The sequence below is a fragment of the Tachysurus vachellii genome, chromosome 6, assembly GCF_030014155.1.
Source record: "Tachysurus vachellii isolate PV-2020 chromosome 6, HZAU_Pvac_v1, whole genome shotgun sequence".
Lineage (NCBI taxonomy): Eukaryota > Metazoa > Chordata > Actinopteri > Siluriformes > Bagridae > Tachysurus > Tachysurus vachellii.
In genome coordinates, this window is record NC_083465.1 from 26202152 (window position 1) to 26214458 (window position 12307).

Sequence of the window (12307 nt, forward strand, 5' to 3'; positions counted from 1 at the left end):
CAATAAATACATATTTGTATTGTTCTTGCCCAAATCATCACTGTGTCACGTAAAGCGGCCTGAACGAATAAATTCGTCATTTATTATTATTATTATTATTATTATTAAAACCAGTGTTTCTTTGGATCCATAAAGCCACTCGTTCTGAAATTTGGTGTCATGTGATTGGTGTTTATATGTAATTGCATTCGTAATGAGTTAATTAACGCACATATCCACAGTCGGCCAATCAGCTTTCTGCAAACTTCTCACACAGTGTTACAGTCACAGAACAGAGCATCTCTCTCTCTCTCTCTCTCACACACACACACACACACACAATGAATAAACATGGCACATATTCCCAGCATGGATTAAATTAATACCACAGTGAATTAGATGAGCCATTATCTGAAGTCGAAGATGAAGCTTATTCTCAATATTTGATCGGTGTTTCTCTATTCACCAGGCAGTAGATATTATTTGGGTTTTGTGACGTTTTCTCGGTTATCGTTTGATTATATGTTCTTATAATGTCTTGCATCTAATTACGAGTCAGGCAAAATGCCTCACTGGAAACTATCACTAACGAGACACAGGTAAAGCAGACCTCCAGATCTCTAAGCATGAGATGATGTCAGTAAGGGGGCGTGGCCACAGGGGTAAAAGCAAGGTGACAGATGCCTATCTTTGAATAAGCCTTACACGAATCTGAGCTCAGACAAAACGCCACGGATGTTTGTCGTGAACACGTTTCACATTTCCTACAGACTCGATGAATGCTATCTAGTTCCTGTTGATTTAACCAGCTGAACCTCCAGGAACTTTCTCACTTACCTTTCCTGCTAGAGTCACTGCAGTTAATTAACAATCCCTAGAAGTTTAAAGAGTATAATGGGTTATTCATTGCAGCATTGTAGGTATTCGGACCAAATCCCTTCAACTTTATATACTCCAGCTACAGTACAGCTACAGTATACTCAACCTTAGTGCCTCACTGCTCAGCCTGGACACGTGACGGGTTAAACGTATTTTATGTGCAAGCTAAGACACTTCCGGTTGACTTTTTTTTTGTACAAAAAAACTAATAATTGGCAAAGTAGAATTTCACTGAGAATGAACTAATTCCACCATCAGTACTGATGCATCCCTAGTTATTACATCATGTACTTGTTCACCTGTCAGTTTCCAGGAACAACTCCATGGGACTGGACCAGCACACTGGTGCTTCTACTTGCCTGGTGGGCGTGGGATGCACTAAATTCCAGGGGTTTCGTTACCACGACATAAAGTGGGCGTGTTTCGGGAGGTCTTGGAAAAACGCCCTCTTTCAAAAAAAAAAGAACATACCTACGATGGATAATGAAGGACAAAACAGTCATACAGGTAGATTATTTATATTTTATATCTATTATGCTTTATTATCTTACAGTTAAATTATTTTCGAAAACAAATAAACAACCAAATACTACAGTTAGGGTTAGGGTTAGATTATCAAATAGGCCACGCCTGCCCGATGACGCAATATCTGTTCTGAAATCCCTGGAAATAAGTGCATCCCTGGTGGGCGTGCCATGTCTACGATGATGATGATGACAGTGCACATGTTGTGTGCATGTGTATGTTTGTGTGTACCTGTAGAAGTAGGGGCAGTTTTTGCGTTCTCCTCCGTCGCCGGTGACCGAGTTAACGAGGTGCTCGGTGTCCGTGCTTACCAGTTTGACCGAGTGGATGGTGAGGTGCTGGTTCAGGTTGGCACGGCACTTTGCTGCATACGGGCACAGGTGACACTTGTACTTCCTCTCCTCTGAGAAAAACACACACACACGCACGTACGCAGAAAAACACATGGGGTCATGCACATGTAAGCACTGATATAAACACTCACACACACACACACACACACACACACACACACACACACACACACACACATCGACACGGACACACACATCCTATGAGATTGCTGTCTACTACTAACAACAACCAGGCTGATGGCTATAATATCCAATGCAAACTCTTTATAAAAAGTCCCAGTGCTAACTGCAAACTTGACCATAAATCGTCTGAAAGTTCAGTTCAGTTTTGAACCTGTGCTCCTCTGGGTGACGCTTGGATGACAGTAGCATTATAAATCATTAAAGGATTTGGTGTCAAACAGTAACACAGTAAGTGTGCTGAAAGGACGTTCGGTGTGAGAATATATAATGTATAGAATACAGGAGGGTCTTTATGATTACAGCAGCACCGAAGCTCTGTAATGGAAGTTTTTGCATGTGTCCTGTTGAATTAAATATCTTAATATTTAAGACTACAGTATAATACACATATGCACATTGCCTTATGTACATCCCTGTGTATCTTAATATTTAAGACTACAGTATAATACACATATGCACATTGCCTTATGTACATCCCTGTGTATCTTAATATTTAAGACTACAGTATAATACACATATGCACATTGCCTTATGTACATCCCTGTGTATCTTAATATTTAAGACTACAGTTTATTTTCATGCACACTATTTTTCATTCTATATTTAATTACACAGTATACATCTTCTTTTATATTTTATTCTTATATTTGTATTGTTTACTTTTATTTCACTCTGTGTTGTATTTTTTTAATCTGTGTTGTATTTTTTTTTAAAATAATTGCACTGTCCATGGAGCGGACCTGATTCACATTTCACTGCTAGTTATATATGCTCTATATAATTGTGTATGTGACAACTAAGAATCTTGAATCTTGTTGACGCGTCCACTCAGATCAAGGCCATTAGAGCGTGTTGGGTGTCGAATGTTTTCGAAGAAGAAAAAACGGACATCACCAAAAACACGATCTTTACATAACATCATAATTTCATATTTGTAGAATAACACCTTTAATTTCAGAGTAAGTTGCTGGGGCTGTACAATACAACCAAAAAAAAATTATAATCAATAACCAAATACTGATTCTAGCCAGACAAGATACATTATATTACGATTACAATAGTTTACTTAAGATTATGGTTGAGAGTCAATACTAGACAACAAATGTGTCAAGACTGGAAATAACTGGGTAATTGTACATATTTGACTTTGTGCATTAATGATGTGTTTAGGAGAAAAGTGTAATAATAACAGTCTGGATTACTGTATTGATTGTGTGTGTGTGTGTGTGTGTGTGTGTGTGTGTGTGTGTGTGGTGCATCTAAGTGGAACGATCACAGTAATTGAGGCAGAATGGCATAATACCTGGAATAATTGTCTGGCTCGGCCTAATTTTGCTGTTTACGGTGAATTGTAATAGAATGTCAAATGATATTACAGAAGGGAATCGTTCCAATATTTTATCATAGCAACATCTGAAAGTAAAAGGAGAACTATGAACGCTGCAGGATTGGCTGATTTGAGCATTTCAAAAATTGTTCTTTTACACACAACATCCTACACTGTGTACACAATTACAAAAATAAATAAATAAATAAATAAATAAATAAATAAATAAATAATATACATATACACATATATATATATATATATATATATATACACACACACACACACACACACACATATACATATATATATATACACACACACACACACACATATACATATAGATATTTATATATATATATATATATATATATATATATATATTTATAAAAGAAAAATTAAATAAAATAAATTATAATAAAATAAATAATAACAATAAATAAATAATAAAATAAAATAATTAAAATATATATATAAAAATAAAAAAACGTCAGTCGGTTCTGCTGATGTCGAGGTCAACAGGAGGTCAATGGAGAGCGGTTTGAGTCGGCAGGAAGGTACGGTGACACGAATAAAAATGGCCCATTAAAGCAAATCGGGACGCATAATATTTTAAATTTTGGTGGACGGGCTACAAGAGCACCCAGGGACAGGAAAGATTTGAAGAAAGTTCATGTTATGTTTCTCCAAACTGTCCAGATTTACTGAACCATACAAAGTGTGTGTGTCTCTTTCTCTCACCTGTGTGTAAGGAAAGGTGTCTGGAGAGAGTTTGCTGACGGCCGAACACTTTACCACACACCGGACAGGGGAAGAGCTGCTCGTTGTGTCTCCACTGCGGCAGGCCGTTGCCCGTCTCGCACAGTGGTTTCTCTGAATCTGGGGGAGAAAAACACACACACACACACACACACACACACACACACACACACACACACACACACACACACACACACACACACACACACACACACACACACACACACACACACACACACACACACACACACACACACACACACACACACACACACACAATTCCTTCAGCCAAACAGCACACACTGGTAAATACACACCAGTTGCAGTTCAGGAAATATTGCTTCAATGAGCAACGTTCATGATCTATTCATGCACTGGCTCAGATCTTTCAAATCATATGAATGAAAAGTACGTGCTGGAGAATGAGTGTTTTTGTAAGTGGCCTAGTCTTCCTGCGGTGAGATCCCTAATCGTGTCTGCACATAGTTATTTCTTGTCGTATTTGATTTTTTTCAGTGGGCAACACATTCTTTTTTCAGTTAATCAGCAATCACAACTCCTAAAGACTTTAACCACAGGCTTGGAGTTTACACCAAAATAAATTCCTATTTATAAAAATACAGAAATAACTGTTCTATTAGTTTCACTGTAGTTATTCAGTAATACTTTAAGATGAATTGAGTATTTAGCTGGGACTTTAACGGATTAATTGGGGTTTGGAAATACAAATGTGTCAAGCCACTAAAAATCAATTAGAAATAAGGCTACCAGAATAACACGATGGTGGAATGGAACAGAACGTTTTTGCCATTTCTGCTCCAAAAAAAAAAAATAAAATAAAAAATTCCAGAGGAAGTGTTAAATGATATAAAAATGCAGGAGGCTAAAAGGTAGGAGAGATATTCCAGATTTAACAAAGGTGAAATTGATATAGAGAGTCTAGATCACACAATTACGGGCAAAACACAAAGCTGAGAACGCTGGCAGGAGTCAAAAAACACCCACTGACAAAATATTGGAGGATATGCAAACTATTATTTACATGGATTTAAAGACCAGACAATGTTTTTTTTTCCCCCCGATGCTTTATTTAAGGAAATAATACTTGGCGGTGTTCTGTTATAGAAAAATAAATCTGTGCTGAGGTGTTATGATGTGACGCAACACTACTGGGACTTGAACCCTGAGCCAGAGCCTTAACCACTCGAGCTACCACTGCTCTATATATACAGATTGACTGATTATTTTTTTTTTCTACATTAGGGTAAAAAACCCCAACACAAGACCCCTGTCTCTACAGTGAAGCATGGTGATGGTAGCATCATGCTTTCTTGGCCTTGGTTGCATCTCTAACAAAATGCCCTCCATACCTGGACAGTGGGGCAGAGACTTACTTTCTGTATTTTAATAACAAATTGAATAAAATTCCAATTGTTGTTCAAATATTTGCGATATTTTATAAATCAACCTCCGGATTCCTCCGGATATTTTATCCAGGATGTCGAAAGGATAACATTTAAACTGTATGGAATTATTGACGGAGCTGCTGCTGTGAATAAATGAACACCAGAACACCTTCTGACCAATTATACATCGACGATGCTGAGGATGCTGAAGTCCTGAATAATTATACACCTGTCCACCTCTCAAAGCCTGGAGCTGATGTCTGCTGTTAGCTCGACACTTAACACACCCAGACTAGTGTATAACACACCTTCTGTCTGCTGAATCCTAACTCTACATCCTGTATAGTCCTGAGACAGAAAGAAGGGGAGAGGAGAGATTGAGAGAGAGTGAGAGAGAGAGGCGGAATGAGAGGGAGAGGGAACAGTACTCCACAAGGAGACAGACAGAATTAACCTTCTGATGAAGGTGCTTTGGCTTGGCGTCAAATTAAAATGCAGCTCCACGCCTCCCCTCTCTCCCACAATGGAAGTGGGGGGAGAGAGATAAATAAAGAAGGGGATAAATAAATAAATCAGAGAGAAATTCCGTCATCGCACATTGCAGCCCCTTCAAATGGCCAGGTGGCGCAGTGGGCATGCATGAGTCTTATTCACACACACACACACACACACACGCATAAGCTGGCTAATGCAACGCAGGCTTCACACACGATAAACACAGCATGGTGACATCAGCATGACATTAGGCCGAGACGAACGAGTAAAACAGCAGACCCACGATCCCGAGCCAGTTGGAAGTTTTGCGGAACATACCAGCGTGTGTTTGTGGGTGTTTGGAGGTCATGCAAATGACATCTACAGCCTCCTTAGCTTCCTGTGTAGACCTCCACATTCCAGACTGCTCGGTACACACTCACGCATGGCTCTCAGCCTGTACGTACATGTTCCTGTGTGTGTGCGCGTGTGTGTGTGTGTCCCTTCGGACTTGTGGTTCCTCATAAACAGGCCCATTTTTCCGGAGGCTGTCCTGTGTAGCGCAGGCTACAGGATTGATGGGGTTAGGGAGGAGGAGAGGGGGGAGAGAGAGAGAGAGAGAGAGAGAGAGAGAGCGAGCGTCTCAGAGTAGCAGCTTTTTGGCATGTTGGAGAATATTTAATGGTGGCCATTAAAGAGCAGATGCACTGGCCTTGGACGCTGAGCCTGAAGGACGTCTCACCGGTACACGACCCAGCACGTGACTGTGCACCGTGGCCCAGAGCAGCTCTAAAAACCCAAAGTGTAGGGGAATTCGGGCAATCTTATAGAGGGAAATTAAGACATCAAGGTTGAAGTCATTGGACCCTGTGACACCGATGTGTTGTTCTAGCTGTTTTCTTTGATGGGATCAATGTTTTGTTTTCTCGATGTAGACACATTCATAATTTTCATCAACTGCAGATAATCAGTACCTCAGGCATTATGGAGACAAACAGATTTCACATCTGGGCTTTTTTTTTTTTTTTTTTTATAAGATGAATCATAGTTTATTGGAGAACAAATAGATTCTCCAGGAGACTTGGACCAAACTGAACATTACTCCTCGACCTGAGAACGTTATTCTTACAGTAAAGCATGGTGGTGAAGGCATCATGTTGCCCTGGCTTCTTGCCCCGGCATGCTGTCCTGGTTGCTTGTCTGACTCATGACTTTATTTCCTGGTCATGTTTAAAATAATGGATTAAATGCTACACTGTGGGATGAGTTTTTTTTTTTTTTTTTTTTAAAGTTTTTTATATATCGTCGCTGTCGGGCGGAAACCTCGTATGTCCAAATTTGGTCAATTTCATATTTTTTCACATATCGATGCTATTGGTCAGTCCCCACGTGGGTCTGTTATTTTTACAAGTTATTAACCAATCTAAAGTCTTGAAAATAGCTTGAGCGCAAATCTCATAACTCCATTGGACACTTCAACTGTCCACCTCTTCCTCACTCCGCGGGAGAGCTTCGCGGCAAATTTCTCCTCAAGAAGAGTCGCAACGAATCAACACGTCTTCTGAGGTAAATGTCTTCAAAACACTGGGCTCAAAGAAAAAAAAATCTTGACCCCCGCTAGTTCTGGTGCTCGTCTGAGGACAGGAATTTAGCGCAAGACAATCCACTGCAACGCGGACTAAACCCTGTGCACTGCAGATAAGGTACGGCATTTTTTTAATTTCCTGAAAAATAACGGTTTTGGAGATACGAGGATTCCGTCTGACAGCGACGATATATATTCCCAGAACAGGGCTTGTTTTGAAAGCCCTTTGGTTTCTATTTCGGTATGTTCTCCAGAAACAGGTGTATATACATTGACATCAGGTGACACTGTAATCATGGGTGATTTTCAGAAATGGGGGACTCCAGTCAGACTTAAGTCGCCAATTTGAGACTTGACTCGAGTCAGACTTAAGTCGCAAATTTGAGACTTGAGACTTGCTTGACAAATATTAAAAAAAGACTCGACTTGACATTCATGACTTGAGACTTACTTGTGACTTGCACATGCGTGACTTACTCCCACCTCTGCTCAGAATAAAAAGGTATCATCCGAATTAAATCCATTTCACTACTAACTTGTATTTCTCTGATATTTTCTTGTCTGTTAGATTAAGCTAAGCTACAAAAACAATTTCCTACAATCAGATAGTACCTATTTTTATCACGAGTGCCAATAATTCTGTCTATTTATGTATAAAGCATGCATTATACTGTATATACACACACCTCGGTCCTGTGTGTGTGCTTTATTCGGGTTAGTGTTCACCGATTTATAACTTACAGTACCTACTAAAATAATGATGTTGTCTACGGTGTATGTTCTGATAACTAACACTAACGCTAACATTTATTTAATGTTAACAGCATTAATATCTCCCAGGAAACAAAAAAAGTGGCCTTTGGAAGCGGTCATGTTTAGTTTCATAACGTTAGACGCGGTCGCAGTTTGGTGTTAAAGCAGCTGCACTACTTTTAAACTTCAGCTTGGATTAGAAGTAGCATATAATTAAATCAACTACATTTAGCTCGTAATTATATAACGACACGGTGTATGCTGCATCTCTCCACTCCATCTGGTCTGAATCACGGTACGAGAGCTTCCATTAAAGCTGCGTGGATGTTTGCCCTCGACTCTGGTGTGTGACTTTTGGAAGCGCTAACAGGCAGGAAGCAGCCAAGATACCCAGAAACCCCTGGTGCTGCTGGGTGACTCATGACCAGTAAGGACCTGTAAGCTGAGACCCCATGGCTCTGACAGCTTGTTCGCTTAGGAGTGTGATTTATCACACCTTCCCACAATGCACTGGGGCAGGGCATGTGCTCGGTGTGATCGAACTGAATTTACTTTGTTAGTCGGTCATCTGCTCTCCCCCCCCCCCTTTTTTTTAAAGACAATGTGTACAGGAGTGCTAGTTTAGCTCATTAATGCTAACGTTATGTGATGAGTTGCTATTGTTACGTTATATATTTTGAATTTAAATCAAGTCTGCGGTAACCATGAGCTAGTTTACTACAGTATATGAGGAAACTTGTGTGACGTGAGTTTAACCATTAGAGGAAAAAAAAATTTTTTTCCCCTCCCTACTTCAAAAAGGAATGTAGGGGGTGATGGGATTGATAAGTTTGTGACCTCTAGCGCATCTGTTAACCAGACTGGCCCAGAGTGTGTGTGTGTGCATGTGTGTGTCAGGTCGTCAAGCACTTAATGGTTTAATTGGCATCGTTAAGGGCAGAGAGGAGACCGCCTCGACACTCGCGGATAAGTGTAACCCAAGGCAAAGACACAAGGACATGCACACTTTCATATAAAAAGTGACACAAGCACAGCAGTGAAAATACAGAGTGCTCTAATGAAAGCTGAGCTGTTGTAAAGATGGAGGGTATGGGATATACAGAAATAATAATAAATAATAATAATAATAATAATAATAATAATAATAATAATAATAATAAAGAAGAAAAAAACAGTCTGAATTCTCTGTGTTGATTGTGGAGTGGGCGTTTCAGCCCACACAGGGTCACAAAGGTGTTAACCATTTAGAAATGAAACAGACAAGGAGAGAGAAAGAGTGTGTGTGTGTGTGTGTGTGTGAGAGAGAGAGAGAGAACTTCAGTTGTGTAGTGTGTGTGTAGTGAATTAACTCTCAGGGCACCCTGGACATGGAAAACCCAATCATTATTTCATTAAGTGGTGGAAGGAAGAGGGCCAGGCTGCCGCGCACTAATTACCCTCCGCCAGAGGGGCCAGCAGAGATGGGGGTGGGGGGGACACGGAGCACAGCTGCCCAGCGCCAAGGCCTCCGGGCTGGGCAGGCATATGGGCACCGGGCCTCCTGGAGCTCTGGAACCTGGCAGCGGGCGAGGGATTTGTAATCAGCCAGCCACAATAAGGGAACTTGTGAGGACCAAAGCGGACCGGCTGCAGCATTACAGGGCAAATAAATAAATAAATGAATTAATCTACATCATCAGTGGCTAAGGTAAACATACACCAGTAACAAAAAATCATCATGATGGTGTTTTTAAATCGAGTCGCCGTTATCACACTGTATTAAAACTTAATCTTAAAGGATTTAAGGATAATAAACTACTATTCTCAAATAAATAAATAAATAAATAAATAACAATAACCCAACTGACATACTGAAGAGCAAAAAAAAAAAAAAAAGGTTAATTTGGAAACAGCCTTAAATAAACGAACAAATTAACCCGACTACACCAGACGATGTGCTGGAGGGATTCGACTCCACGCTGTAGTTAGAGTTTTGCTGTTTCTCGATCTGTTTGCGTGAGAGAGAAACAAGGTTTTTGGTCTAATTAGCAAATGTGTAAATCGGTAAAGACAGAGACAGTTTTTCCTTCGTGTTTGTCCACTAGCTTTGTTGGTCCCATGCTGAGCAACAGATATTTTACGTTTATTTTAAATCCTAAAGGTCTGCGATGTTACAGCTCAGAGTTTCGTTCCTGGTGCTGCAGCTTTCTGTTAGGAAATGATATTGTTTTTTTTGTATTTTGCTCATTTCTCACCTTCTCCCCTGGTTTCCTCGCAACTCCCAATAACTTGCTGGGAGGTGGATTGGTGATGTTATATTACCCCTAGGTGTGAATGCGTGTGTGAATGTGTGTGTGAGTGTGAATGTGTGTGTGGTACCCTGCAATGGACTTGCGTCCCATCCAAAGTGTGTTTCTGCCTTGTGTCTGGTGTTCCGAGGCTGTATATCCACCGTGACCCTGACCATGGTACAGCACTTACTGTAGATGATGAGTGAATGAATGAATGAATAAATGAATGTCTTAGACTTGTTCTGGTTTATTAAACACTATTAAAAAGGTAGATATACTGTACTATACACTTTACTATACTACTGTGTGTTTGTGTTTCAGCTGTTTGCTCTAAAGTACCAAAAGGTCCACAGCCTCCGCAACCTTAGCATTTGGCAGACACCCTTATCCAGAGCTTACATCTCATTTTACACAACTGAGCATTGCTCAGGAGCCCAGAAGTGGCAGTTTGGTGGACATGGGATTCAAACTCACAACCTTCTGATTGGAAGTCCAACAGTTACTCACTAGAGTCTAGTGACTAGACTAACACATCCCTCAGTACCCAGAACCTTCACTCACTACCTTGTTGTTCACTAATAGAGGACGTGTTCAAAGGTATTCAGGTGGAATTGAGCTTTGTTTAGGCTCTGGCCTGCCCCCAAGTGGACAGAGCTTTTAATCTGTTACAAAACGTATGCAGGTGAGTATACAATAGTTGATGATTTAGCACCAGGGGACCCCAAACGGTTTTGTCCGCTAAACCCCTTCAACTCCTTCAAGCTGACTTTTGAGAGAAATTATTATTTTCTTGAAACCTTATTCTAAGCAAAACTGTTTTTAGGCTATGCAACATTACCATGAAACAATCGACTGTCATTTGGTCATGTTTCGGGTCAGTATACATTGGAGGTTGCCTCTCACATATGACGTTCTCCTCACTGTGTTCTGTTCTGGAATTGTTTGCCTCTTGTGAGATGTACTTTTACTGACAATCTGTCCATATCAAGCTAACACTCATCAAATCAGGAAGAATGTATTAGCTAGCTAACACTCTAGATTATATTTACGCTAAGAACTATTATCACATGGAATTCAGGAAAGTAATTCGATCAACTTCAATCACTAATCACTATTAATTGTGTCATTCTGCACTATAGTATTAAAATGTAAACTTCCATCAGGTTTAGGATTCTGCCTAAAGGTCTGACATTGCCACTTGTGAGATTTGAACTCGCAACCTTGTGGCCACCGGCACAGAAACGCTACAGCTCAGCGGTACGGACCATGTGACTGACAGGCATTTCTTCTAACCCGGGTGTCCTCCGTTAGACCGATTGGCGAAGTGATAGCTCACTGTTTAAGGTGTTGGACTACTGATCGGAAAGGTTGTGAGTTTGATTCCCAGAACCACAAAGTTGCCACTGTTTGGCCTTTGAGTAAGGATTTTAACCCTCAATTGCACAACTGTTTAAATGAGATACATGTAAGTTTCTCTGGATAAAGACGTCAGAAATGCCAGAAATGTAAATGATTGTTTAAACAGTTAATAGCTCTGAAGCTCTGCTCTATAAGGAGGTTTTACCTGCAGTACAAAGACTGCGTTTGTTGTAAAAAACAAAAACAAACATGAATAACAGAGAGGTGTCTATAGAGGAAAAGTGAGCCATTTTGAAGCTTGGAACACAAGAAAAATTGATCAGAGACACTGGACAAACACTGAGTATAGCCAGTACAATTTTGGAATGTTCTTAACCAGAACGAAGCCACCGGTGTACTAACAGTCATCAAACAGGTAAGCCAAGAAAAACAGCAGTTAATGACAAACCTCGTAA

At 40.2% G+C, this 12307-nt stretch overlaps 1 protein-coding gene across 2 annotated transcripts in view; it reads right to left on the reverse strand.

Annotated features, from left to right (window-relative positions):
- Positions 1–12307, reverse strand: part of znf827 (zinc finger protein 827) — a 99009-nt gene that overhangs the window by 13951 nt on the left and 72751 nt on the right. For both annotated transcript variants that reach the window (XM_060873128.1, XM_060873127.1), the window contains exons 9-10: positions 3988–4125; positions 1615–1786 (exon numbers count right to left, since the gene is read on the reverse strand). In XM_060873128.1, the coding sequence (XP_060729111.1) occupies positions 1615–1786; positions 3988–4125 (310 nt within the window). The remainder of the gene's footprint in view (positions 1–1614; positions 1787–3987; positions 4126–12307) is intronic.